Consider the following 21,838-nt stretch of genomic DNA (forward strand, 5'->3'; position numbering starts at 1 on the left):
AAGCCTGGGCGCGCTGATCTCAGCGCGCGCAGGCTTCGGCATGCTAGCAACTCTCCGCAAGCAGCGGGACCGCTCCCGCTGTTTGCGGAGAGGTCCGCGAAGCCTGGGCGCGCTGATGTCAGCGCGCGCAGGCTTCCGCATGCAGGCAAGTCTCCGCAAGCAGCGGGACCGCTCCCGCTGCTTGCGGAGAGATCCGCGAAGCCTGGGCGCGCTGAGCTCAGCGCGCGCAGGCTTCCGCATGCTGGCAACTCTCCGCAAGCAGCGGGACCGCTCCCGCTGTTTGCGGAGAGGTCCGCGAAGCCTGGGCGCGCTGAGCTCAGCGCGCGCAGGCTTCCGCATGCTGGCAACTCTCCGCAAGCAGCGGGACCGCACCCGCTGTTTGCGGAGAGGTCCGCGAAGCCTGGGCGCGCTGAGCTCAGCGCGCGCAGGCCTGAGCATGCAGGCAACTCTCCGCAAGCAGCGGGACCGCTCCCGCTGCTTGCGGAGAGATCCGCGAAGCCTGGGCACGCTGAGCTCAGCGCGCGCAGGCTTCCGCATGCTGGCAACTCTCCGCAAGCAGCGGGACCGCTCCCGCTGTTTGCGGAGAGGTCCGCGAAGCCTGGGCGCGCTGAGCTCAGCGCGCGCAGGCCTGAGCATGCAGGCAACTCTCCGCAAGCAGCGGGAGCCCAGCGCTGGGCTCCCGCTGCTTGCAGAGAGGTGTGCGAAGCCTGGAGAGCGTGGGGGGTCTGTGCGCACCGACCCCTCTCACTCTCCAGGCTTCAGCGAAAGCCTGCATTCGCACCATAGGACGCACACACATTTCCCCTTCATTTTTGGAGGGGGAAAAGTGCGTCCTATGGTGCGAAAAATACGGTATTTCCTATGAATTGCCAAAGGCAGTAATAAATCGATTGATTTTAGATACTGCTAATAGTTATGTTGGCCTGATACTTTATTTAATTGTGTGGTTATAGTCTTTTGATATTCTTCATTGTGTGATCCATCCAGGAATCAGTTTCCACGAAGGGTGATATAAACATGTTTAAAATAAATGTACCAAGGCTGAACCTTGTCAGTAAAATATGGTTCCATCATTGCTAAACACTGATGAATTATGTCAGTGTCATCTTTTCTTCTAATGTTGTGGAGAGCCATCCTAACACCTGGCCATGGAGCACCGGGGCTGGATGGAGCAGTGGAGCTGCTACTTCATCCAAAGGCATATCTCTTGTACCAACCAGATCAGAAAGTGGCCGGAGAGTATTTTTCTTAAATTTAGCTGTATCAGCTCCAGACTGACACAGCAGAGGGGCCTGAATTGGGCTTCTATCTGGCTGCACAATCTGTTTAGGATCTAGTGGGTCCTTGGCTGACCTCCTGCCACCCCCATTCTGCCCAACCAGATAGAAAGTCCCTATCTCTAATCCCAGGTTTAACGTTCAGGCAAGCCCTGACTGCGCTCTCAGATTGTCTGCATCCAACTTAAATTCCACCCTCTATCTCCTGATTGGCTAATTGACTTGCCAGTTCCCACTGGAGGCAGACCCAGGGCCTGTCCATCACAGGCACCAGCAGGGACACTGCCCATGCCATCTCATCTTTTCACTGTTGCCTTCCAAGGCCTATACTGTTTGTCCATGGCTCCTGTAGCTATGATGAGCAGCAGAAGAAGCACCAGGAAAATATGGGGCTTAAAATTTGCCAATAACTCATAATTCTGTGTCATTCTCAACACTCATACTATTATATCTACTATACAGTAATACAAAAGAGCTGTGCATAACCATTGAATCATTAGAGTGAAATGTAGCACCTTTCCTTTCATGTCGTACCCAAATAGCCTTATCCTTTGCTTTATTTTCAAGAGGAAAAAAATCTCTGAACAACAAATTCCACTGAATTTTGTGTTCGTGTCATTTTCTTGTGTTCCATGACAATGCACAGACACAACGGTGCAGGCACAAAACAATCTTTGTTACAGATTTACATAAGAAAAAGTAGGAGTTGTCACTTTGTAAGTGGAGGTGGGGATGTATCTGAACAGCCATAAGCTACTCACGTTCTGTACATCCCATATGAAGCAGATGATGCAGAGTGCCTTTTAGAATGGTAGCACCTAAATCACCTCATTCCCATTGTCTCAACACTGTCAGCCAGTTTGTGACCAGCTTGGGTTTTCTAATTTTGATTTAAGCACATCTCGGGATGGCTCTGGTGGATGGTGGGCTCATGAATTTATGGCTCACTTGTATGTGGGACTCTCAGCACTTTACTGCAACACTGTTGTTTTTGTGACAGAGTCTGTTGGACGGGTTTTGGATTTATGGTGGAAATAATTCAGAATGGAGTAATAATTTTCCCTTGGCAATTACACTACCATTTGGTGCTTTGTCCCTACGGGGAAAATGAATGTACTGAGCTCTATCTGTGAGTTCAGTCGCTCAATGTAAGTGAAGAAACCAAGGTCAGAATGCAGCTGCACAACTCACAAATCGTCCCTTCAGAATTAGATATGTGGTCTTTAGTTAACTCATTGAAAGCTCCTATAATGATTTCAGCAATTTAAATATTTATTTTTGTGACAATCAGTTAGGAATCTTGGGATTCATATGATGTTATGGTTCTCTTTTTCTTTTTTTGTGAATTAATTTACAGTATTCTGTAGTATTTTCATTTAATTGTTTCCCCCCCCTGAAACGGTCATGATGCTTCTTCACCGACTGATGGGATTATGCCTTCTAAATCTCCCCATGTTTCATAGGAATTGCTAGCAAACTAATAATAGCTAATAAATATGAAACACGTTGCTTTCATAATTATTCCAAGCTACTATTATATCAACTATCATGGCAACATTAAAAGGTTGAATGTGGCCTATGTCTTCTCCGTTGAATTAATAAATGTTGTTGGGAGAATGTTGGAGCAAGATGGGACTATAATGAAAAATGGCACCTTGGGAGTTAGCTTCTTCCTGTTTAATCATAATGACCTTATAAATATTTTCTGTAACAAATGTTTGTGACTGTTCAGTTCCTATCATCAGGCTTTTTTTTTTAATCCTTTTGACCTTGCAGACATGAGTTCATTTAAATTATATGTTATGATGCATAGATTCATTTCTAAAGAACACTCTGTACTTGAAAACTTAAAAAAAGAATATTGACCTCATTGTATAATATAATGAAATGATTATAGTTTTTTATTTGTATCTGCACAAGGAAAAGCTTACCTCAGTTTCTAGTGTCACCATGACCTTTTTCCAATTAATGATTCACAATAACTTCTTTGATTATACAGAGCTGGCTATTTGCCTCAGAACATTCCACTAGAGATTATCAGATACTTATCCAAGGAAAAGGAATTTCTGCCTTGGCATGCTGCCAGCCGAGCCCTTTATCCACTAGATAAATTGTTGGACCGCACAGAAAACTACAACATCTTCAATGTAAATATATTTGTCTTTCTTTCTTGTGACCACTGAACTATTGTTGTCCACCCCAGTAAAATCCTGTAACTTGCTTAGGGCCTTTCTGCATAGCCAAGGTGCATCCCAAATGCACTTTAGACCCTGTGCCACAAGTTCCTTTTTATGTGTGTGTATATAGTTGGGCAGAGGGAGGATGGACTATTTGCCTTTAAAACAAAAGAAAACCAGCAGATATGCATTCCCAGTACTGAAGAGAAGGGCACACTGTCTTCCAGGGAATTGAAAAAGAAAAGAAAAATAAATAAGGGGGTTGTATCATGATTCGTCTAATAAGTTAGGAACATATGAAACTCTGAGTCACCTCAGTATATACTGACTGGCATCTGCTTTTCAGTGTTAGAGACAAGGATTTCCCCCAGTCCTATTTGCAATATAGAATAAAATATAGAAATTGAGGTAGCTCAGTTGGTGAGAGCGTGGTGGTGACATCACCAAGGTCGCAAGTTTGATTCCCATGTTGGACAGCTGTATATTCCTGCATTGTAGGGAGTTGGACTAGAAGATGATCCTTAGGGTCCCTTTCAACATGATTCTATGAAAAAAGACACATTCTGCATGAATTAAATGCTCAACAACATATGGTCTGGTTTAAATGTAGCCCAGGACCAGTTAGAAACCTAAACCAGCTAGCAACAAATACGAGATGAAAATGTGTGTGTCCTATAAAAGTTTATTTCATTTTTTTTGAACTTGGCTCATGCATTTTGAGCTTTCCCCACCCTTTCCCGAAGGTCCTTTGCCACCTACATTGACACAAGTATGGGGGCAGAGAGTGGCAAGGAATTATTGCAGCTCCATGCTAGCGTGATGCCTCCATTCTTTCATCCTTCTAATGACTGCCAATGGACACTGACCTCTATGCAGTGTACCCTTCCTTCCCTGTCATGCAATGCTGAAATCAGAGTTGCCAGCCTGTTGTTCCCTGTGCTGAAGAATCATCATAAATGTATCTTTTGCTGACGCCCTATTTAGTCTGACTGGGGAAAAATGCAATTTGAGTAAATAATAGCAAAAACATTGCTGGCTTATTCTGCATCTTCCCAAGGTATCATGCGAGAGCTGACAACGGACTTCGTAAATTAATTTTTGTCACAAGAATAACTTACTTGCCAAAAGACGGTATATTGTCATATACCATCCTTATGCAACTGAGTGAGCTGCTGTGTAAATAAAAATTATTCACTCATATTGTGCTACTATAACGTAAACTACATTCTTAAAACTGAATTGAATTTATATTTCACTTAAACATGGGTATTTGGCAGTAAGAAAATTACAATATGACTATGATGGCAGAGGCATACTTTACAGCTTGTCATAAAAAGTAAAGGTCCCTATTGTGTAAGGGTCAAAAGCAAAAACTTGTTACGCTTGCCTTTGTAAAAGTGCCAACAACTAAAATGACATTGAAATACAGGCATCGTTAAATTGTCCAATCTTGATATGCAGCTCACATTATTCAATATTATCACATCAATTGGCTGTGCCTACGTAATGGTTTTGCCATATCTGTGCATATAAAGACAGCCAAGCCTATCAATTTCATCTCTGTGTGTGGCCTCAATGTGTCACTTGTAAATGTTTAATGACGGACATTACTCAAACATGCATTTTTTAAGTCAAGAGTTGCCTAGCAAGGTAAATACTAGCCTGTCGAAGCTAGTATTTTCATACTTGTGTCAAACATACATCATTACATGTTTAAGAAAACCAGGAATGATCCAGCTGACTTCAAGCACTTCTAAACCCCATTCTTTCAGGAGGATTTTTAAGTTGAGCTGGGAAGAATTTTTGGACCCAGGTTTTCCTGTCCATTCATTGTGGTTGGTGTAGAAAGAAACTTGTGAACATAAAATGTGCCTGCTGGATCAGCCCAATGGCCCAGTCAGTCCAGCATCCTGTTCTCACAGTGGCCCAGCAGGTGACCAAGAGTAGTCCATAAACTGGACATGAGCACAACAGTACTCTACCTTAAAATTTGGGGGAAAGCGTTTTATGATGTGGCCAGGGGGCCCAAGAGTAAAAACACTTTTGAGGGTGCAATCATTCTCTCTCTGCTTTGAAAGTGGATATGGCACTAATTATTCTCTCTGAGGGTGCATCAATTTGGAACTACAGTGGAACCTTGGTTCTCGAACGCCTTGGTACTCAAACATTTCTGCTCTTGAAAGCCGAAAACCTGGAAGTAGGTGTTCTGGTTTTCAAATGTTTTTCGGAAGACGAATGTCCGATGTGGCTGTCGGCTGTTGTTTCCTGGGCGCATGTGCCAATCAGACACTGCGCCTTCGTTTTCGAATGTTTCGGAAGTTGAATGGACTTTCCGAATGGAATACGTTCGAGAACCAAGGTACCACTGTACTCAGCCTCTGAAAGCTAGGATTCCACTGATGGTCACTGGAATGGTTCCCACTTTAAAATCAGACCTTCTGCACACACACACAAACACAGCCTGCCCTCAAACACAAAGCCTCACTGTGCAGGTTGGTAGGGGGGCATGTTCAATATGACAAGAGACATTATCTCATACTTTGAGCCCCACTGATGACACATATGGCCGAAAAGATAGGCTACTACTTATCTTTAAAATGTCACATGTAATAAAACTATTTTAAAAGCTGTCTTTGAACTGAATGGAGCATGTTATCTTTTAACTATGAAAATATCTGATGCAGGGTTCTTTTCCCCCTTTTGTGTTTCAGGAATATATATTAAGACAAGTTGCTTCAATGTATCTTAAGCTTGGATGGCCAACAAATAATTTGGACAAATCATTTGTTCAAGCTTCCTACCAACACGAGTACTGTAACACTTTTCTTTTCCATTTTTAACAGTTGTAGAGCATTTGTAGTGAACCAAACTCCATAGGCTTAATGAACCTGATGCTTATTTCTGGGCACGCTCCACTGATTATCGTAAGAGGGGGCTGAGTATATTTCCACCTCTCTTGTTGAATCAGTGGGACATAAAATTGCAAAGGATTGTGCCTTTTGTTTTCATTTGTGGGCTTTACTATTATGAAAGTGTCTACTTTTACTAGGCTCTGAAAACTAAACGGCTCCTTAGTTATGATTTAAGTTCTAGCTGCATTTGGAAGAAGGACCAAGACCAAGGGGCATGCATGCTTGTAACTGGCTGGCTTTGTAGAAATGTCATTGCTTATTAACTGATTTACCATTGTAGGATACTGTGGTCTGTGCATCTCCAGTGGTCCACGAGCTTTGTTTAGGTGGTCTGCAGCGAATCTGTGGATTAGTGGTTCAAGACAGGAGGGAGCACAACCACCTTTTTAATTATTCATATAGATGTTTAATTATATTTAATTTCTTATATTGCATTTGATTGTATTACAATCTGAATTTTATGGGATTCAGTTGTAGTACAATAATATATAACATATAAGAAATAAAAAAATAAAAATCTTTTTATATATTATATATTATTTTACAAAATAACATTGTAAAAATACAATACAACATCTAGCACAGTGCATTACAATTGCTACAACAAGCAAGACCTTCAACAATTTTCAGGTGGTCCATTGGGGGAGAACCACTGGTTTAGATCTTGTAAGCAATTGTGCATTTTCATTTGAGCACTTGAACATATTCATTAATATGACCCTAACACAATTTTTGTTTCTGCTTTGGGGTTACCCAGGGAGTTACGCCGTGAAGTCATTATGCTGGCTTGCAGCTTTGGTAACAAGCACTGCCACCAGCAGGCTGCAACCCTAATATCAGACTGGATTTCCAGCAACAGAAACAGGTAAAAAGGATTGCAGCATGCATCGCCCCTTTTCCTCTTAGTTAGAATTACTGGAATTACTCCCCCCTCCCTTTTTAAAAATACATTTTACCTAGAGATTGACATGATTTTTAAAAATTAAAATGAATTCAGTAGTTGAAAAGCAAATTCCAAGGAAGAGAGGCAAACGCTGTTATTGTTGTTATTAAAATTTATATCTCACCCTTCTGAAAGTGCCCAGGGCAGCAAACAACAAGCAAGAAAACAATAAAAACATATTAAAACAGTTCCAATACAGATGCAGATGAAAAGTGAGAAAGGTCTTATTTATAACACTTGTTGGAAGAGAAAGGTATTCAGTAGACACCAGAAAGACAACAAATTTAATCTTAGTACCATTTCACTGAGCCACTAGACATCGTTGAAACTTACCATTAAGTGAAAACTAGCAAAACTATTTAAATACATGCATTTGTTTAAATGTGTATTGTGAATCAAAATGGAGTTTCTGAAATTCATCTCCAGTACTGTACTGTGAAGCAATTGCTTTCGGGAAATTAAGATGTTTGCTACAGCCCTTTCATGTGTGAAGAAGTGCATTACTCACACTCCTTACTTATGACAGCCTAGTGGCTCAGCCTAAAAAATTAAAAGAATTACCATAAGGTTTGCCTGTGCTCGAGAATCAGCCTTGTTAACCTCTTTAACCTTCGCAATGCATCAGCTTTGAAAGCAAAACGTGTTTCAAAATACATTATCCTTTTCAGAGTTTCTTCTGGAGAGAGATTCACTTAATCTGTATTCTTACTTACGAAGCACAAGAAAGAAATGGTGACAGGAGGAGGAACACCAATCATGTACAAGTTCTCCAATTATATCATGTTTATTTACTCAATTTGGCTACTCCTGGATCTAACATTGGAGGCTCAAGTAGCATTGGGCTAGGAGTGCATATTTCCAGCTCCATCTGCTTTCACCAGCTATGGCCCCCCTGGGACACAGATCACGAGGACTCTGTACTCCCTCACTCTGGTAACCTTCAGATTGGACTACTTCAGTGCATTCTGTGACTATTCAAACACATTAACTCAGGGGTCGGCAAGGTTTATCTTGCCTGGGCCAGATCGGTCCCACGGATATCCTTCTGTGGGCCAAATTGTGTGTGGTCCCCCCCCCCACAATTTATGGCATTTGTGCATGCACAGACGCGATTTCCAGTGCCACAGAAGTGAGTCCATGCATTGTGCCACTTTAGCGCAGTGCGTGAGCGGGCACCTCGGTTCGGGGGCAGCTTGTGGGCCGGTCGAATGACCTCCATAGGCCACTTCCGGCCCATGGGCCTTAGGTTGATGACCCCTGCATTAGCTGATCCAAAATACAGTAGCCAGATTATTGCCCAGGGTTCATTTAGAGCTCATATAACCCATGCTTTGAAGCAGTTGTGCTGGTTTTCACCTTATAGAAAGAAGGCCCAATTCAATGTGCTTACACTGGTGTTTAAAGCCCCGAACAACTGAGGCCATGTGCCTCCTGCCTTCATAGTGTGTGGGTAATATTGCAAATCAGAACAACTTTCCGCCTATGTTTTTATTCTTGTTTGTTTCCTTAAACTCATTAACAGCATATTTAACTAGTCACAAAATGAAACTGGCCTCAATGGAACTTTCTCAGCCTTCTGGACATTCTTGGATAAATTTTTAATGTGTCATAGAATCTACATCTCCCTGCACATATAATTCTTTGTTCTGTGCTATGTATAGCCTTAAGGATGTACTTTAAACAAATGGTGGCTACATTATCTATGCAGGTGTAAATGAAGTGATACAGTATATTATTTTAGAATAGCACAGAGAGAGGATAGCAACCAATGTTGCCGAAATTAGTTAATTAACAGGCTATTGCAGCAACGGAGTAGAGTCTTGCAGTGAAATCAATAAAGCTGTTTTAAGTAGAAAGAAGTGTGCTGAGTACAACTTAATCAAGACTTTAGTGTGAAAGAAGACCCAGGGCATATATCCAATAGGATTAAGGATTAACATGATAACAAGTAAATACAGGCTTTATTGTCTGGCAATGTCATTAAGAAGACAGTTTATTCCCTATGTCTTTTAGATTGTCAAGTAAAGCAAAGGGTTGCTTGCTAAATGCTATGGTCTGGATATATCTATTAATTTAAGAACCTCATGAGTGACTTATAAGCAATTTAACCACAGAACACAAGGACTAGTAGGGCCATTTAGTCCAAACACCACATTGAAACTTAACTATCCATTCCAAATATTGCATGTACAGACCAGTGATTATAGTTTTATTTTATTGTTTCTAATATTCAGACAGGGAGTAGCAGTTGTGTAGAGACTATTACCAGATTTGCTAGTGTGCATAACCACGTATCATACACAAGTCCTAATTTTGGAATTAACAGTACTACTCGAGGAATCTTTACTAGAAATAATTGACTGCATGCTTACAGAATTGAATTATCTTGGATAACATTGCTTACTTTGTGGAATTTCAATCAATATTTGTGTGCTTGCTCCAGAGAGCCAGCAATAACCACGCCTGTTGCAAGTGCAATGTTTATTTATAAACCAAGGTTTAAAGGTGATAGCAATACAGGTCAATACAGTCAATAGCAATACAGTCAATTGGAAGTGACTTAGAAGCAAGGAAACAGCTTTGTGGGGTGAAGCACCTGTAAAGAAACACATAATAGAAAGGATTCATGCATTACACGGGTAAGCCAACCCATATGGTGCCTGGACCATGTGCTTAGTTACTGTAGCAGAGATAGGGAATTATGAGGTGGAATCTTAGATCCAAGTTCATTATAGAAAAATGAAGATACCAGGAAAGTTGCATGCAAAGTAGTTGCTTTTCTCATCTCAGAGAGCCAGAGGCCGGTGAGATATGGAGAGAGGTCCGAGGAGTGAGGCACTGTAGTTATGGGTCTCACTGAGGAAGGGATAGTATGAGGAGAGCTTCTGCAGTTGTCTCTGTGATGAAAGGAAAATTGTAACAGCTAGATTGAAATGGTCTGGCAAGGGAGAAGCAGGTGGTTAAGGTAATTCTTCCACCTGTGAAAATGTTGCCCCATACTGGGGTGCTTGGTTAGCCAAACCTAGGATAAAATCAGCAATCCACGAATAATAATAATAATAATAATAATAATAATAATAATAATAATATATTTGTGGGAGAGAGTGTTATTTATTTGTTTTTGTTGTATTATGTATTTTGGGTTCTCATTTTGTATTTCTATGTTGTGAGTATGGTTTGTTAGGAATTAATAGTGCTTATACCCAAATAGCAGTTAGTAGTAGTAGTAGAAGAAGAGTTTGGATTTGATTTCCCACTTTATCACTACCCTAATAATCATTATAGCATTTAAAAGAGCAATTATTACGTTCATCCAGAATTTTGAAAAGTTAGTTCTTATTCATATGGGAGTGTTATATAAAACAAATCTGTAATCAAACACACTGAAAAGCTTTGGCTAAATTCTCAGAATTAAAACGGGACATCTGATTAATTTCCTTTCTTAAATGTTTCCCTAAATGGTTTGAAGCATGTCACTAAATCAAAGAGCTGCCTAAATTGCATCCAATTACATTTTAAGAAATTAGAACACCATTTGCCTAGAAGATAAATAATTAAGGGCCTATTTTATAAATGTATTTCCATTTGTTAGAACTTAGTTTAAACAAGAACAAGCATGTACCAATTAATTATAACTTAAAAGATTATTCTTAACTCTTTGTAAAGCTTTATTATTAATCATTGAAAAAATAGATTTCTCTGTAAAGGCACAGCATGATTTTAATTGTTATTTTTTCTGTTTAATTTTTAACATTTTCCAAAGTGCTTAATTTTTAATCAGCAGCTATGCTAGCCACATATTTTATCCTTGCCATGTCTCCTATGCAAGATAAATAAAGTTAAATAAATCACAACAGTACATGTATTCAAATAAAAGCCATTTAAAATGCTTTCAAAACTGAAGCATACTCTCTGAAGTATTGATCATAGCTTTGGTTTAAAAAATGAGTGCAGGCGAGATAGCCCAGGAGGGGTTTATTCTAACAAAGGAAGATCTTTGGCAGTATATCCTTAAATAACACTCAGCCACCATTTCCAATTCCCTCTAGTTAACGTAGCAAGTGAATGCTTTCTGCTCTTGCATAAACACTGAAGTTGGGCGACCAGAGCTTTAAAACCATGGAACTGTTAAACCACCAGATGTAAACCTTGAAGATACCTTCTGTCTAAAAATCTAAAAAAAGAGAAAGAAACCCAAATGAACTAGAGGAAAGAAAGGGTATATAGAATTATCCATGGTGTGAATAAGTGAATGGAGAGAAGTTCTTCTTCCACTTTCATAATTCTAGAACCTGGGCTAATCTAAAGAAGCTGGATGGAATATTCAAAGCAGACAAAAAGGAGTATTTATTCACACCAGAATTAGGTTACAGAATTTGTCAGAAGTAATAGTGATCACCACCAACTTGAGCCACTTTGAGCCATATGCCTGTAATAATAATAATCATAATCTTTATTGCGGTCCAATGATCCATAACATGGATTCAGAATAAAATACAGATTCTGAAGCGTTTTTGTTTAGTCATGGGCCTGTTGATCTTTGATTCGTATGACTACTGAAAGAAACTTTGCCACGGCCACTGTGATATCATTGGACTTGTCGTCCAGAAGATATTTGATATAGTAGGCTTCAGATTGACCCGGTCGATTTGACAATAGTGGTTTAATCAATAATTCCTTAGTTTGATCATATTGTCTGCAACGCAATAAAATATGCCACATGCAGTCAATGTCCTGAGAGCACACACAGATCCTATTTTGATAAGGGATACCTCTCAGTCTGCCGTTTAACACTTCTGGTGGGAATACATTTAATCTGGCTTTGGTGAAAACACGCCGATATGTTGGTACAGACAAATTTCTTAGATAATCAGGTGTCTGAAACTCAAACCCATAGTGAATTCCTACTGCTAATGGGCCACAGATAACATGAGATTGAGATAGGAGATCACTATGTGATATGTCCCAAAGCCTTTGCCTCACAGATTCAAGGGCAGTATCATAGCCCAGATGGTACAGGAGAGAAGGTGGCATACCAATCAAAGTGGCTTTTCTAACCATAATTTTCATCCATGAGCTGGTAAACTCCTCATTGCTTAGGCATGGAATCCATATGCCTGCGGATTCCAGTTGCTGGGGATCACAAACATGAGGGTGCCATGAGCTCGTATATCCTGCTTCCTGACTCCCCAAACACATGGTTGGCAACGTGCAAAGCATGATGTTAAACTAGATTGGCTTTTGGCTTAATCCAGCAAGTCCTGTGGCAACTGTTATTACAGATAAAATTTTGGGGGAGATTGTTGCTATTGTATATTTGTGATTCTGCTCTTTTTAAAGATAATTTTTTATGTGGGTGTTCATTGTTTTAGGTATTTGTTTTATGCATATGTGTATTTTTTTGTAATTGTCCACTAATAATTCAACAAAATTGTACTCAATGCAGTTTGAAGTATAGTTGAAATAGATGTGAAGTGGATTTGTAAATGTATAGGGCAATCCTACACATATCTACTGAAGAGTAATCACCACTGAGCATAGGATACATGGAAGATGATAAATAGACTGAATTTTCATAGAAATAAACTTTAGGAAGCAAGAGATAAGCACCTTCTTACTGTAGGAAGTGATAAATATTTTCAGATGGTGCACTGTTCTGCTCATGTATACTGCTGATTGTATCCCAGCATTTGGTCAGTGTGCAAAGCTAATGAGACAATCAGCTTGAAAGGAATTGCCTCTATTTTTCTTTTTGCAGATGTCTTGTTGGCTTACAGCCCTACAAGTAGGGAAAGCCTTTTGAAAGCCACCTAAATGATAAAAAAGATAATTTAAAATAAAAATGTAAGTGATAGTTGTCTGCTGCCACTTGACGGTACAACCCTAACTATGGCTTCAAGTATGGAAAAAAAGTTTTACACTAATAAATATAAACGTTTAAGAATAAGACATATTTGAGATTGGGACCAGGACGGTAATCATTTTTTTCATCGAAATTTCATATTGGACTGATATGAGCATTGCAGCCTATTATTTCCTCAGTTTACACCATCCAGCCAAATGCTTCTAAGGAGGTTGTGCAGGTATGAGGTGGACAGGTGATGAATTATTCTCCCAAATCCTCCGCCTATTTTTTTTTGTTGCAAGTCCAGGTCAGGGATCCTGTGAAGTAGACAGCAACATATTGCAGCTTTCCCACCCCCAACTATAAAGTTGATCCCTATCTTCAGTTGGGAATACTCTACCCCACTGAGGAAGGACGTTTCACTGGCTTTCCTTGGGAGTAGAAGGGGAGTTTCTCCTTCACACTTGGTCTGAAATAGGAGTGGGAGCTTGCATAAATAGCTTGCTCCTCCCCTGAGACTTCCTTCTCTGATCCACAGTGGCATCATGCTCGCCTCCTCTTGAGCAAAGTGGGCTTAGCCAGTTTCCAAAATGGAGCTGAGTGGGGAGCATCCTAATTTGGGGGTCCCTTTTATAACCCACTTTAGTCTGCTCTGAATTTGATTGGCTTATGGTGGGTTAGGGCTTAATTTGGCTATTTGGTTGGTTTGTCATTTCATGCAGGCAGATAATGGTCAGCACCCTGAGGCATGTTGGGTTGAAGGCACCCCACTAACCGTCCTTTATTCTTGACCGCTTTGCAGGGCTGTTTGGTCTGGTGCTTGGGGCCTGGCAAGTGCCACCTGTTGAATGCTGAACAGGGGTGGGACATGTACCTATCAGGGCATGTACCTGCAGCTTCCCTTTATGGGAAGATGGCTTTGCCTTCCTTCATGATACCTTGCATGAGGGAGTTTCTCTGGGGTGGTTTGGCCCTTAGCAGCAGGCAGGAGGAGATTTTCTGCCTGTTAGCACAGATTATACCTGCCCAAATTTTAATTTGGTTTGGTTCAAGTTTTCCTTGTTATATTTCCTACAGGTACAAAAATTTTGCCCATACTTCCCTGCCCCCCCCCTGCAGTTTATAGATCGGGGAGGGAATTTTAAGTCAGGGAATCAACATAAGGGTCATAAGTTATATTCCCTTACCCTTTCCCCGTTTTAAAGCATAGGGAAGTCAAATTACAAAAACATAATTTTAACCTGCCCAGTCCACTTGTGTCACATGACCAGTATAGCTTTAAGATGTATATTCTTTTGTTGGAACATCTTATTAATATAATATTACTAGGATATGTTTTTTTCTCCCTTCTTTTTTTAAAAGAATACCTCTTAATGTAAGAGACATCGTCTACTGCACAGGAGTTTCACTGATGGATGAAGATGTATGGGAATTCATCTGGATGAAATTCCACTCTACTACGGCAGTATCGGAGAAGAAAATATTGTTAGAAGCTTTAACTTGTAGCGATGACAGAAATTTGTTAAACAGGTATGCTAATTTAGTTGACATTTCCAGTCCCTCCCCCAAAAAAGCTTGTTGTTGACATGATCACTCCTGACCACCTTTTCCAGCTTTGTGGAGTCCATTTTGCTCCCTGGTGTGCACCAGAGCTGAGGGTGAGGAAACAAGATGGGAGACTGCTCAAATGCAAGTGAAGGAAAACTCCAATCAAATGCAGTCAAACAGTGGTGAGGGCTCATTATCAAGCCTAGCTAGTGGCAGTGAAGACAGCAAAGAAGGCATAATTTGCTGCCTCCCTTACATTCTCATTGGGCCATCCAGGTAGTACGGGCCTTTTACATTCTGTTCCGAAAGAGCTGACAGAACCAACGATAGCTTGCTGCGACTTGTTTGAAAAGTATTTTGAGGATAAAATTGCTTGCATCCGCCTGGACCTTGATTCTATTGTTACAGCAGATGAATCTCAAGAGGTGTCCTGAGCACTGTCCAGGCCTGTTATGTTGGTTGAATTTCCGTTAGTAAGGCTCAAGACGTGGACAAGGTGCTTGGATAGGTCAGGGCCACCACTTGCACACTGGATTCTTGCCCCTGTTGGCTCATAAAAACTAGCAAGGAGGGGACAGCTGGCTGGGCCAGGGAGGTGATTGATGCTTCCTTGCAAGAGGAGGTGGCCCCTGCCTGCTTGAAGGAGGCAGTGGTAAAACCACTTCTCAGTAAATACTCCCTGGATTTGGAAAATCTAAGTAATTACTGGCCAGTTGTCTCCTCTTCTTTGGCAAGGTTCTAGAGTGGGTGGTCACAGATCTGATCTAGGTACTCTTGGAGGAAACTAATTTTCTAGATGCATGTCAGTCAAGGTTTAGGCCAGGTTTTGCTGCAGAAACTGCTTTGATGCCTGGTGATTTCTGTTGGGAGAGGCACAGAGGAATATCAGCTTCAGCTGGTGGCCCAGTTGCGCCCCTGTCGGGACAGGGACAGCCTAAACTTCTGTCATCTATGCTATGGTTTCCTGTAGGTTAGATTACTGCAACACGTTATACATGGGGCTGCCTCTGAAGACAGTTTGGAAACTTCAGCTGGTGCAGAATTCTCCAGCTAAGTTGCTCACCGGGGTGGGGCAATACAGTTTGAACATACAATGCCAATCCTGGCCTGACTGCACTGGCTGCCAATTAGTTTCCAAGCCCAATTCAAAGTGCTGGTTTTGACCTATAAAACCTTAAACAGCCCAGGATCACATTACCTCAAGGACTGCCTCTCCCCATATGGACCAATCTGTACCCTGCAATCATTATTGGACGTGCTTCTTCATGTGCCTCCTCTGTGAGAAGTCTGGAGGGCAGCAACACAAGAATGGACCTTTTCTGCAGTGGCTCCCTACTTGTGGAATGGTTATCCCTGGCATCTTTGTTACATATCTTTAGGCACCAAGCAAACTCATTCTTTTTCTCTCAAGCCTTTGGCTAATTAAGCAATCTATGGCCTTTTGAACTGGGGGTGGGGTATTGCTTTCACTTGTTGTTCTGGTATGTATTTGTGAGTTTTTATATTGTAAACGGCCCTGTAATCTTCGGACGAAAGGTGGTATAGAAAATTAATTAATTAGAAATAGTAATATTAGTCATAGTATCACTTTGTTCATTCTTCCATAAATTTAAGCATTTTTAAATCTCTCTTGTGGAAGTGTTTGTGTGTGTTTTAGTGGTTTTTCTTCTTCAGATTAGTTATTACTTGATTAGTTCCAAGAGAATAGCATATAACATAGAAGAAAAAACAGAGCAATACAAATAATAGTATTTCAGATCTGCTCATGGCACTGGAAACACTCAGGACATATTTAAAGCTTTTTCCTAATAATCAAAACTGATATCTCCTTTTTGCAGATTTTCAAGACATATTTGTATTATGTGGATAGCATTTCTTCCAAATCATATATTCCAAGTTTACTTGAAAATGATTGCAAATCTCACTTAAATTTTGGGTAAGCATAATCTCAGAGTAGCATTTAGGATGAAATCTAAAATGAAGCAATTCAGTTTCAGGTTTTATCAAATATCTGTCATAGGCCAATCATGAAACAAAACACTTTTTTCTATCATACAAAGTCTTGCTTCTTTTCTGTACTTTATAAAACAAAAGTCCAGGAAAGCTTCTGCAATGAATTTCAAAATCATGTAGCAATTTCTAACCTTCATTGCGAGTGCCAGGATGTCTAATAGCTCGATATTTTAGTATTTATGCTGGCAACAACTAACCATTTCTCCTCCCTTCTCTTCTTATTCAAGGCTTCTTAACCTGTCTCTTAATTCAGAGGTTGTCCTGGATCAGGATGCAATTGATGTCATAATCCATGTAGCTAGAAATCCACATGGAAGAGATCTTGCTTGGAAGTTTTTTAGAGAAAAATGGAAAATATTGAATGCAAGGTAAAATATATGCCTATCAATACAAAACAAGTGAGAGTACTGGCCGCAACTTTCTTACAGCCATTTGCTTCTTCATTGTTTCAAATATTTAGTTTAGTATTTATTTTATCTTAACAATTGTACATATTATACACATGCATAAGTAAGCATTTTGGATCTAAACCTCTTGTGCATGGGGAAATTAACACACAAACACACCCGTCTCCCCATCTGTTGTAGTGAGAGTTGAATCTGGGGAGAAATCTGTGACCATCCCATCTCAATGCATTAGCAAAGTTGTCATTTATTACTTATAATGACAGTTAAAATACACTGCAGTTTTCATTACCAGTACCAATACAGTACAGTTTATACATTATTTAGAGTTGGATCCAGACTAACAGAACAATTCTAACCCTCAAACCTCCATGCTGGAGAGGGTTAGGATGTGGTGATGGTTTCCTCAACTCAAATATGTTCAGCTCTGCAAGCAGAGGGGGCTGTGTTGCAACAGAAATCCCCATTGCCCATTGAAAGTACAGCCATGCGGAAGCTACCACCATTGGTATCCGAACCAGAGTAGCCAGCATAAACCACTGAAACAAGATGTTTTGGGAACATATCTGGGCCAACCAAGGAACCACTAAATCCTAAACCAGCCCAGCTACTGGTCATGGACCTGATTAAAGGCTCTTTAATGTGCTAGCAAAAGCTGGCTCAGTGAACTGGCAGTTTTACAGCAGCCCACCCCCCACATTTGCAGTTCCACCACTTTATTTAGCCCTGCTGCTCCCAGGCATTCATTAGGATTGCAGCCTAAATTAGTTGAACTTTCTCCTTTCCTTTCAATGGGAAGAAATGATAATGACTGCATAGTGACATCCGTGGGAACCAAGTTCCATTAACTTAAGTCTGGATCTAGCCCATAAATTTTGTGAAATGTCTTCTTTTCAGGTATCAAATTTTTCATTTAATACAATTTATTCATTCATTTTATGAAGTTTATTACCAGGGACCCACTGGCTACATTAAGTTTACTGTAACCAGATAAATAGCAAAGCAACAGCAAAGAAGAAGCAGGAACTTTGAGTTGTATTGAACTAAGTCCTTAGCACTCAAGAGTTGTATCCAATTCTGAGTACTGAGTACTTAGTTCAATACAACTCTATAAATTGTTGTATCCAACTCTATAAGTGTTGTATCCAACTCAAGAGTAGGAATAAACATACTGAAATTAATTGCCATCACTAATCTAAGTCTATTGATTACAGTGTCTACACTAAGTAGAACTCAGTTGGATACAACCCCTAATTGCTTTTCTTTACCTGCAACGGAGGGGAAAGAGAAAAGATAATGTGCCAAGTCCAATGCTCACAGCAATTTATTCATAATTTCCCAAGTCATGGTTTTGGAGAGTCATCTGAACTGAGTTATTGTTTTTGATACCATCCAGCTTTATTTTACTTTTAAAAAAGTTATGAGCTGTCAGCTTCACTATTGTGGTAATAACCCAATCTAATATCTGTTCTTTCTTTGCTGATACAGCTCTTGGTATCCAGTGTTTTGCAAGAAGTATGTTATATGTTAGCATAATACCCAGGGGACCTGATATTTATTGATTTTTTTAGTTCTTTTCTTTCGCAATATTCTGTGAATCTATGACAATCTAACAAACGAATAGCCAACAAATTACAAGTCAAAACGGTTTATTTTGGTAAGGGTGGGCTGGAAAATACTTCTTAACATTCAAGCAATGTACAGGACAAACATGGGGGGGGGGAGAACAACATAAATTAAAAGTGAATTTAGAACTGGAATCCTTGAGGCAACAGATAATGTGAAAGAGAAACGGCAAGCTATGACAAAGGGCATGATCCTTTGTAACACAGTTATGCGAATGATATCCTTAGTGACCCACTGACAGGCCATCACATCATGAGTAAGTGGAGCGGATCATGTTAGATGATGATATGGGAGCTATGTTCAGATCACCCATTTCCCATGACAGCCTGGCTTGTTCCCTGTGCATATGCCAGAGGCAGGGGGGCAGGACTTATTATGCCCTTGGAGAGGAGGCTACTGTACCATCACAAGAGCAGGGAAATGCCCAGAATACCTATGATACAACAAAAGCAGAATTAAAAGCATCAGTATTGCATAGGAAAAAAGTATCATGGCATTATTCACTTGAGAATGGGAATGAAGGAGTCTTTTCCACTTAGAATACAGAGTCACTGCTATGTAATTGCCATGTAACTTAAACAATTAAACTTAGAACAGTTGTGTCTTCCATTTTTAAGCAAAAGAGTGGATATAGCCAGTCAGATCCAATAAGTGTTAGTTTATGGTGGGAAAGGCCATACCTAAATGGTCATATAAATGTTGGTGAGTTCCCTCGCCTTTAGACTGTTAATACCAGCATGTATTATGCAAAGAAGTTACAAACCAGCCAGAGTGTCTGTAGCTTGAATATCAGCTGGTCTTCCCCTAACTTCCTATTTTTAGTTCTGCCATTAATAAGCAGGTTCTTGACCCAGTGTGATCGGCTGGCTATGCTGCATAGAGAAAATTATTTATTTCATATTGCCTCAGTGAGCCAAATTGCTTTGAATGGAGTTTAGTAGATATATTCTGGTATGATGAATTCAGATTTAGTGGATTCATATGCTCAACAGAAAGCATTTAATAAGTTTAGTGATAAGGGGAAAAAAACACTATGCTGATGTAAATGTTAGGTTTTAGCCTTAAGGATATGACCCAGCCTGGCTATTCTCTGCTTTTATGGATTAGACTGTATATATGGACCAGAAACATCAGGTAAAACTGTAACTGTCATAATAAAACTTAAATGTAATAGATATATTTTAACATGTAAATAATCAAGGCATTGTTGTTCAATCTATTTCATATTTGCATTTTTGACCTGCTGTTGAAGATATGGGGAAGCATTATTTATGAATTCAAAACTTATCAGTGGAGTCACAGAATTTCTTAACACAGAGAGTGAACTAAATGAGGTAAATATTATGCAGTTCGGTGCCTTGAAGTTATTTTATATTCATGTTCATTTTGATGTCTTAAGTCTTACATATCTAAAAGTAGCCGGGCTACATACAGTAGCCATAGTGTTTTGCCATGTAATGATACCTATCGCGGCTTCCTCAGCGCCTTATAATGGTGTGTGCAGAATGGCTGCACTAGAGTTTCATTTAAGGGAAAGGCAGCTTTGTCAGAACACCTTACCCCCAAATCATTTGTGTTTCTACTCAAAAGTAAATCTACTGAGTTCAGTGGGAACCTTTCCCAAGGACTACCTAACAACAAAAGCCTACATGAATAGGAGGTGTGGGGCCTCTTGGCATTAGTTCAGGCATACCTCCTATGTTTGCTTAGAGTCAATTTGCACGGGATTATAACCTCTAAAAAATGGTGCTCATAATAGTGTCAAGAAGCCCCTCAAATTGGTGCATAAACACCCAGCCATTTACAATAAAGAATTAAGGATGTTTTACTAGCCTAATTGAGCACATCTTTTATAATGGTTGATAAACTGGGGCTCTTCAGAGAAGAGCCTGAGTGTTTTAGTTTAACTTTAGCTTCTAAGTTACATTAGGAGTGTTTCCAATTTTCTGTATTTAGTTTCTTATGTAGGAGTAAAACTTGATAAGAGCCCAGCTGTCTGCAACATAAAGCAGCTGGGCTACAGGAGAGACGGAGGAAGTGATGTTAATATAATCAGGCATTGGCGCGTCAATATCTTCCAGCACAATTTGAAGCAATTGCATCACACCTAATTGATGCAGTCTGTTGCCTTATTGCATTTTGTAATAAATCTCCCTGTAAAATATTACAAGAACTTATTTCAAATGTAGAGCTTTGTCATCAATATCCAACTTGTTCATATGCTTTGGAAGAAAAGAAAATATGAACATCTTTTCAAGTCCAAATTAACCTGGGAAAATTGCATTTCAGCTAAAGAACTTTATAAAGACCTACGAGGAGGGATCTGCTGCCTCTTTCTCACGAGCTGTGGAAACAGTGGAAGCCAATGTCCGGTGGCAAATGCTTTATAAAGAAGAATTATTTCAGTGGCTGAGAAAATCGCTGGCACACTAATCAGTGTTTCTAACCAAAACTTAGCACCAAATTGTGCAGCCAGGAGGAGAAGCACAGTGTGACATTCCAAGAACTTTTGACTGGAAGCACAATGAAGACTGGTTAAAATGGAAAGAATATATAGATATATTATATTTTTGCACCAATCTCCTCAAAACTAAAAGGCAAGGGAAGAAAAGAACTATGACAGAGAGAAAGGGTCATGAATGCTTACAAAACCAAGTCCCCACTGTACCATGGCCAAATGTGATATTAAGTGGTGCATGTAAATGTTAATGTCAGTTTTTTGGGGGGAGACCCTCAGAATATTTGTGCATGGTTGTATGGTTCCTGCCTGTATTCTAGCATGCTTACTTAAGGTGTCCATGTTTGTGTGTGAATTTCTGTTACATCGAAGATGGGCATTATGCAAAAGCACAAAGACTATGACAATCAGTGTCACAACAGCAACATAAGGTGGAAAGAAGAACGTAAATGATCTATATGATCAGCCTGTGACTAACTGTCACCTTTCCATGGTGTAGGTCAGTTATGTCAGCACTTAGATTGTCTCAGTTACGATTTGGACATTGACCCTCTTTTTGAGTTGCAGATGATTATACAAATTAAATGCTCCCCTATTTTAAGTCAATGATACAGACACGATTAGAGAAAGTTTAT

The 21,838-nt window shown here is 40.1% G+C and overlaps 1 protein-coding gene across 3 annotated transcripts in view; it reads left to right on the forward strand.

The window, feature by feature from the left end:
• Positions 1–21,814, forward strand: part of TRHDE (thyrotropin releasing hormone degrading enzyme) — a 194,502-nt gene extending 172,688 nt beyond the window's left edge. For all 3 annotated transcript variants that reach the window (XM_053405129.1, XM_053405131.1, XM_053405130.1), the window contains 7 exons: positions 3,277–3,424; positions 6,166–6,263; positions 7,124–7,231; positions 14,517–14,684; positions 16,943–17,083; positions 19,998–20,079; positions 21,035–21,814. In XM_053405129.1, coding sequence (XP_053261104.1) covers positions 3,277–3,424; positions 6,166–6,263; positions 7,124–7,231; positions 14,517–14,684; positions 16,943–17,083; positions 19,998–20,079; positions 21,035–21,178 — 889 coding nt within the window. In that variant the 3' untranslated portion in view covers positions 21,179–21,814. The remainder of the gene's footprint in view (positions 1–3,276; positions 3,425–6,165; positions 6,264–7,123; positions 7,232–14,516; positions 14,685–16,942; positions 17,084–19,997; positions 20,080–21,034) is intronic.
• Positions 21,815–21,838: the final 24 nt, after the last annotated feature.

This window comes from Podarcis raffonei, chromosome 10, assembly GCF_027172205.1.
Source record: "Podarcis raffonei isolate rPodRaf1 chromosome 10, rPodRaf1.pri, whole genome shotgun sequence".
Classification (NCBI taxonomy): Eukaryota; Metazoa; Chordata; class Lepidosauria; order Squamata; family Lacertidae; genus Podarcis; species Podarcis raffonei.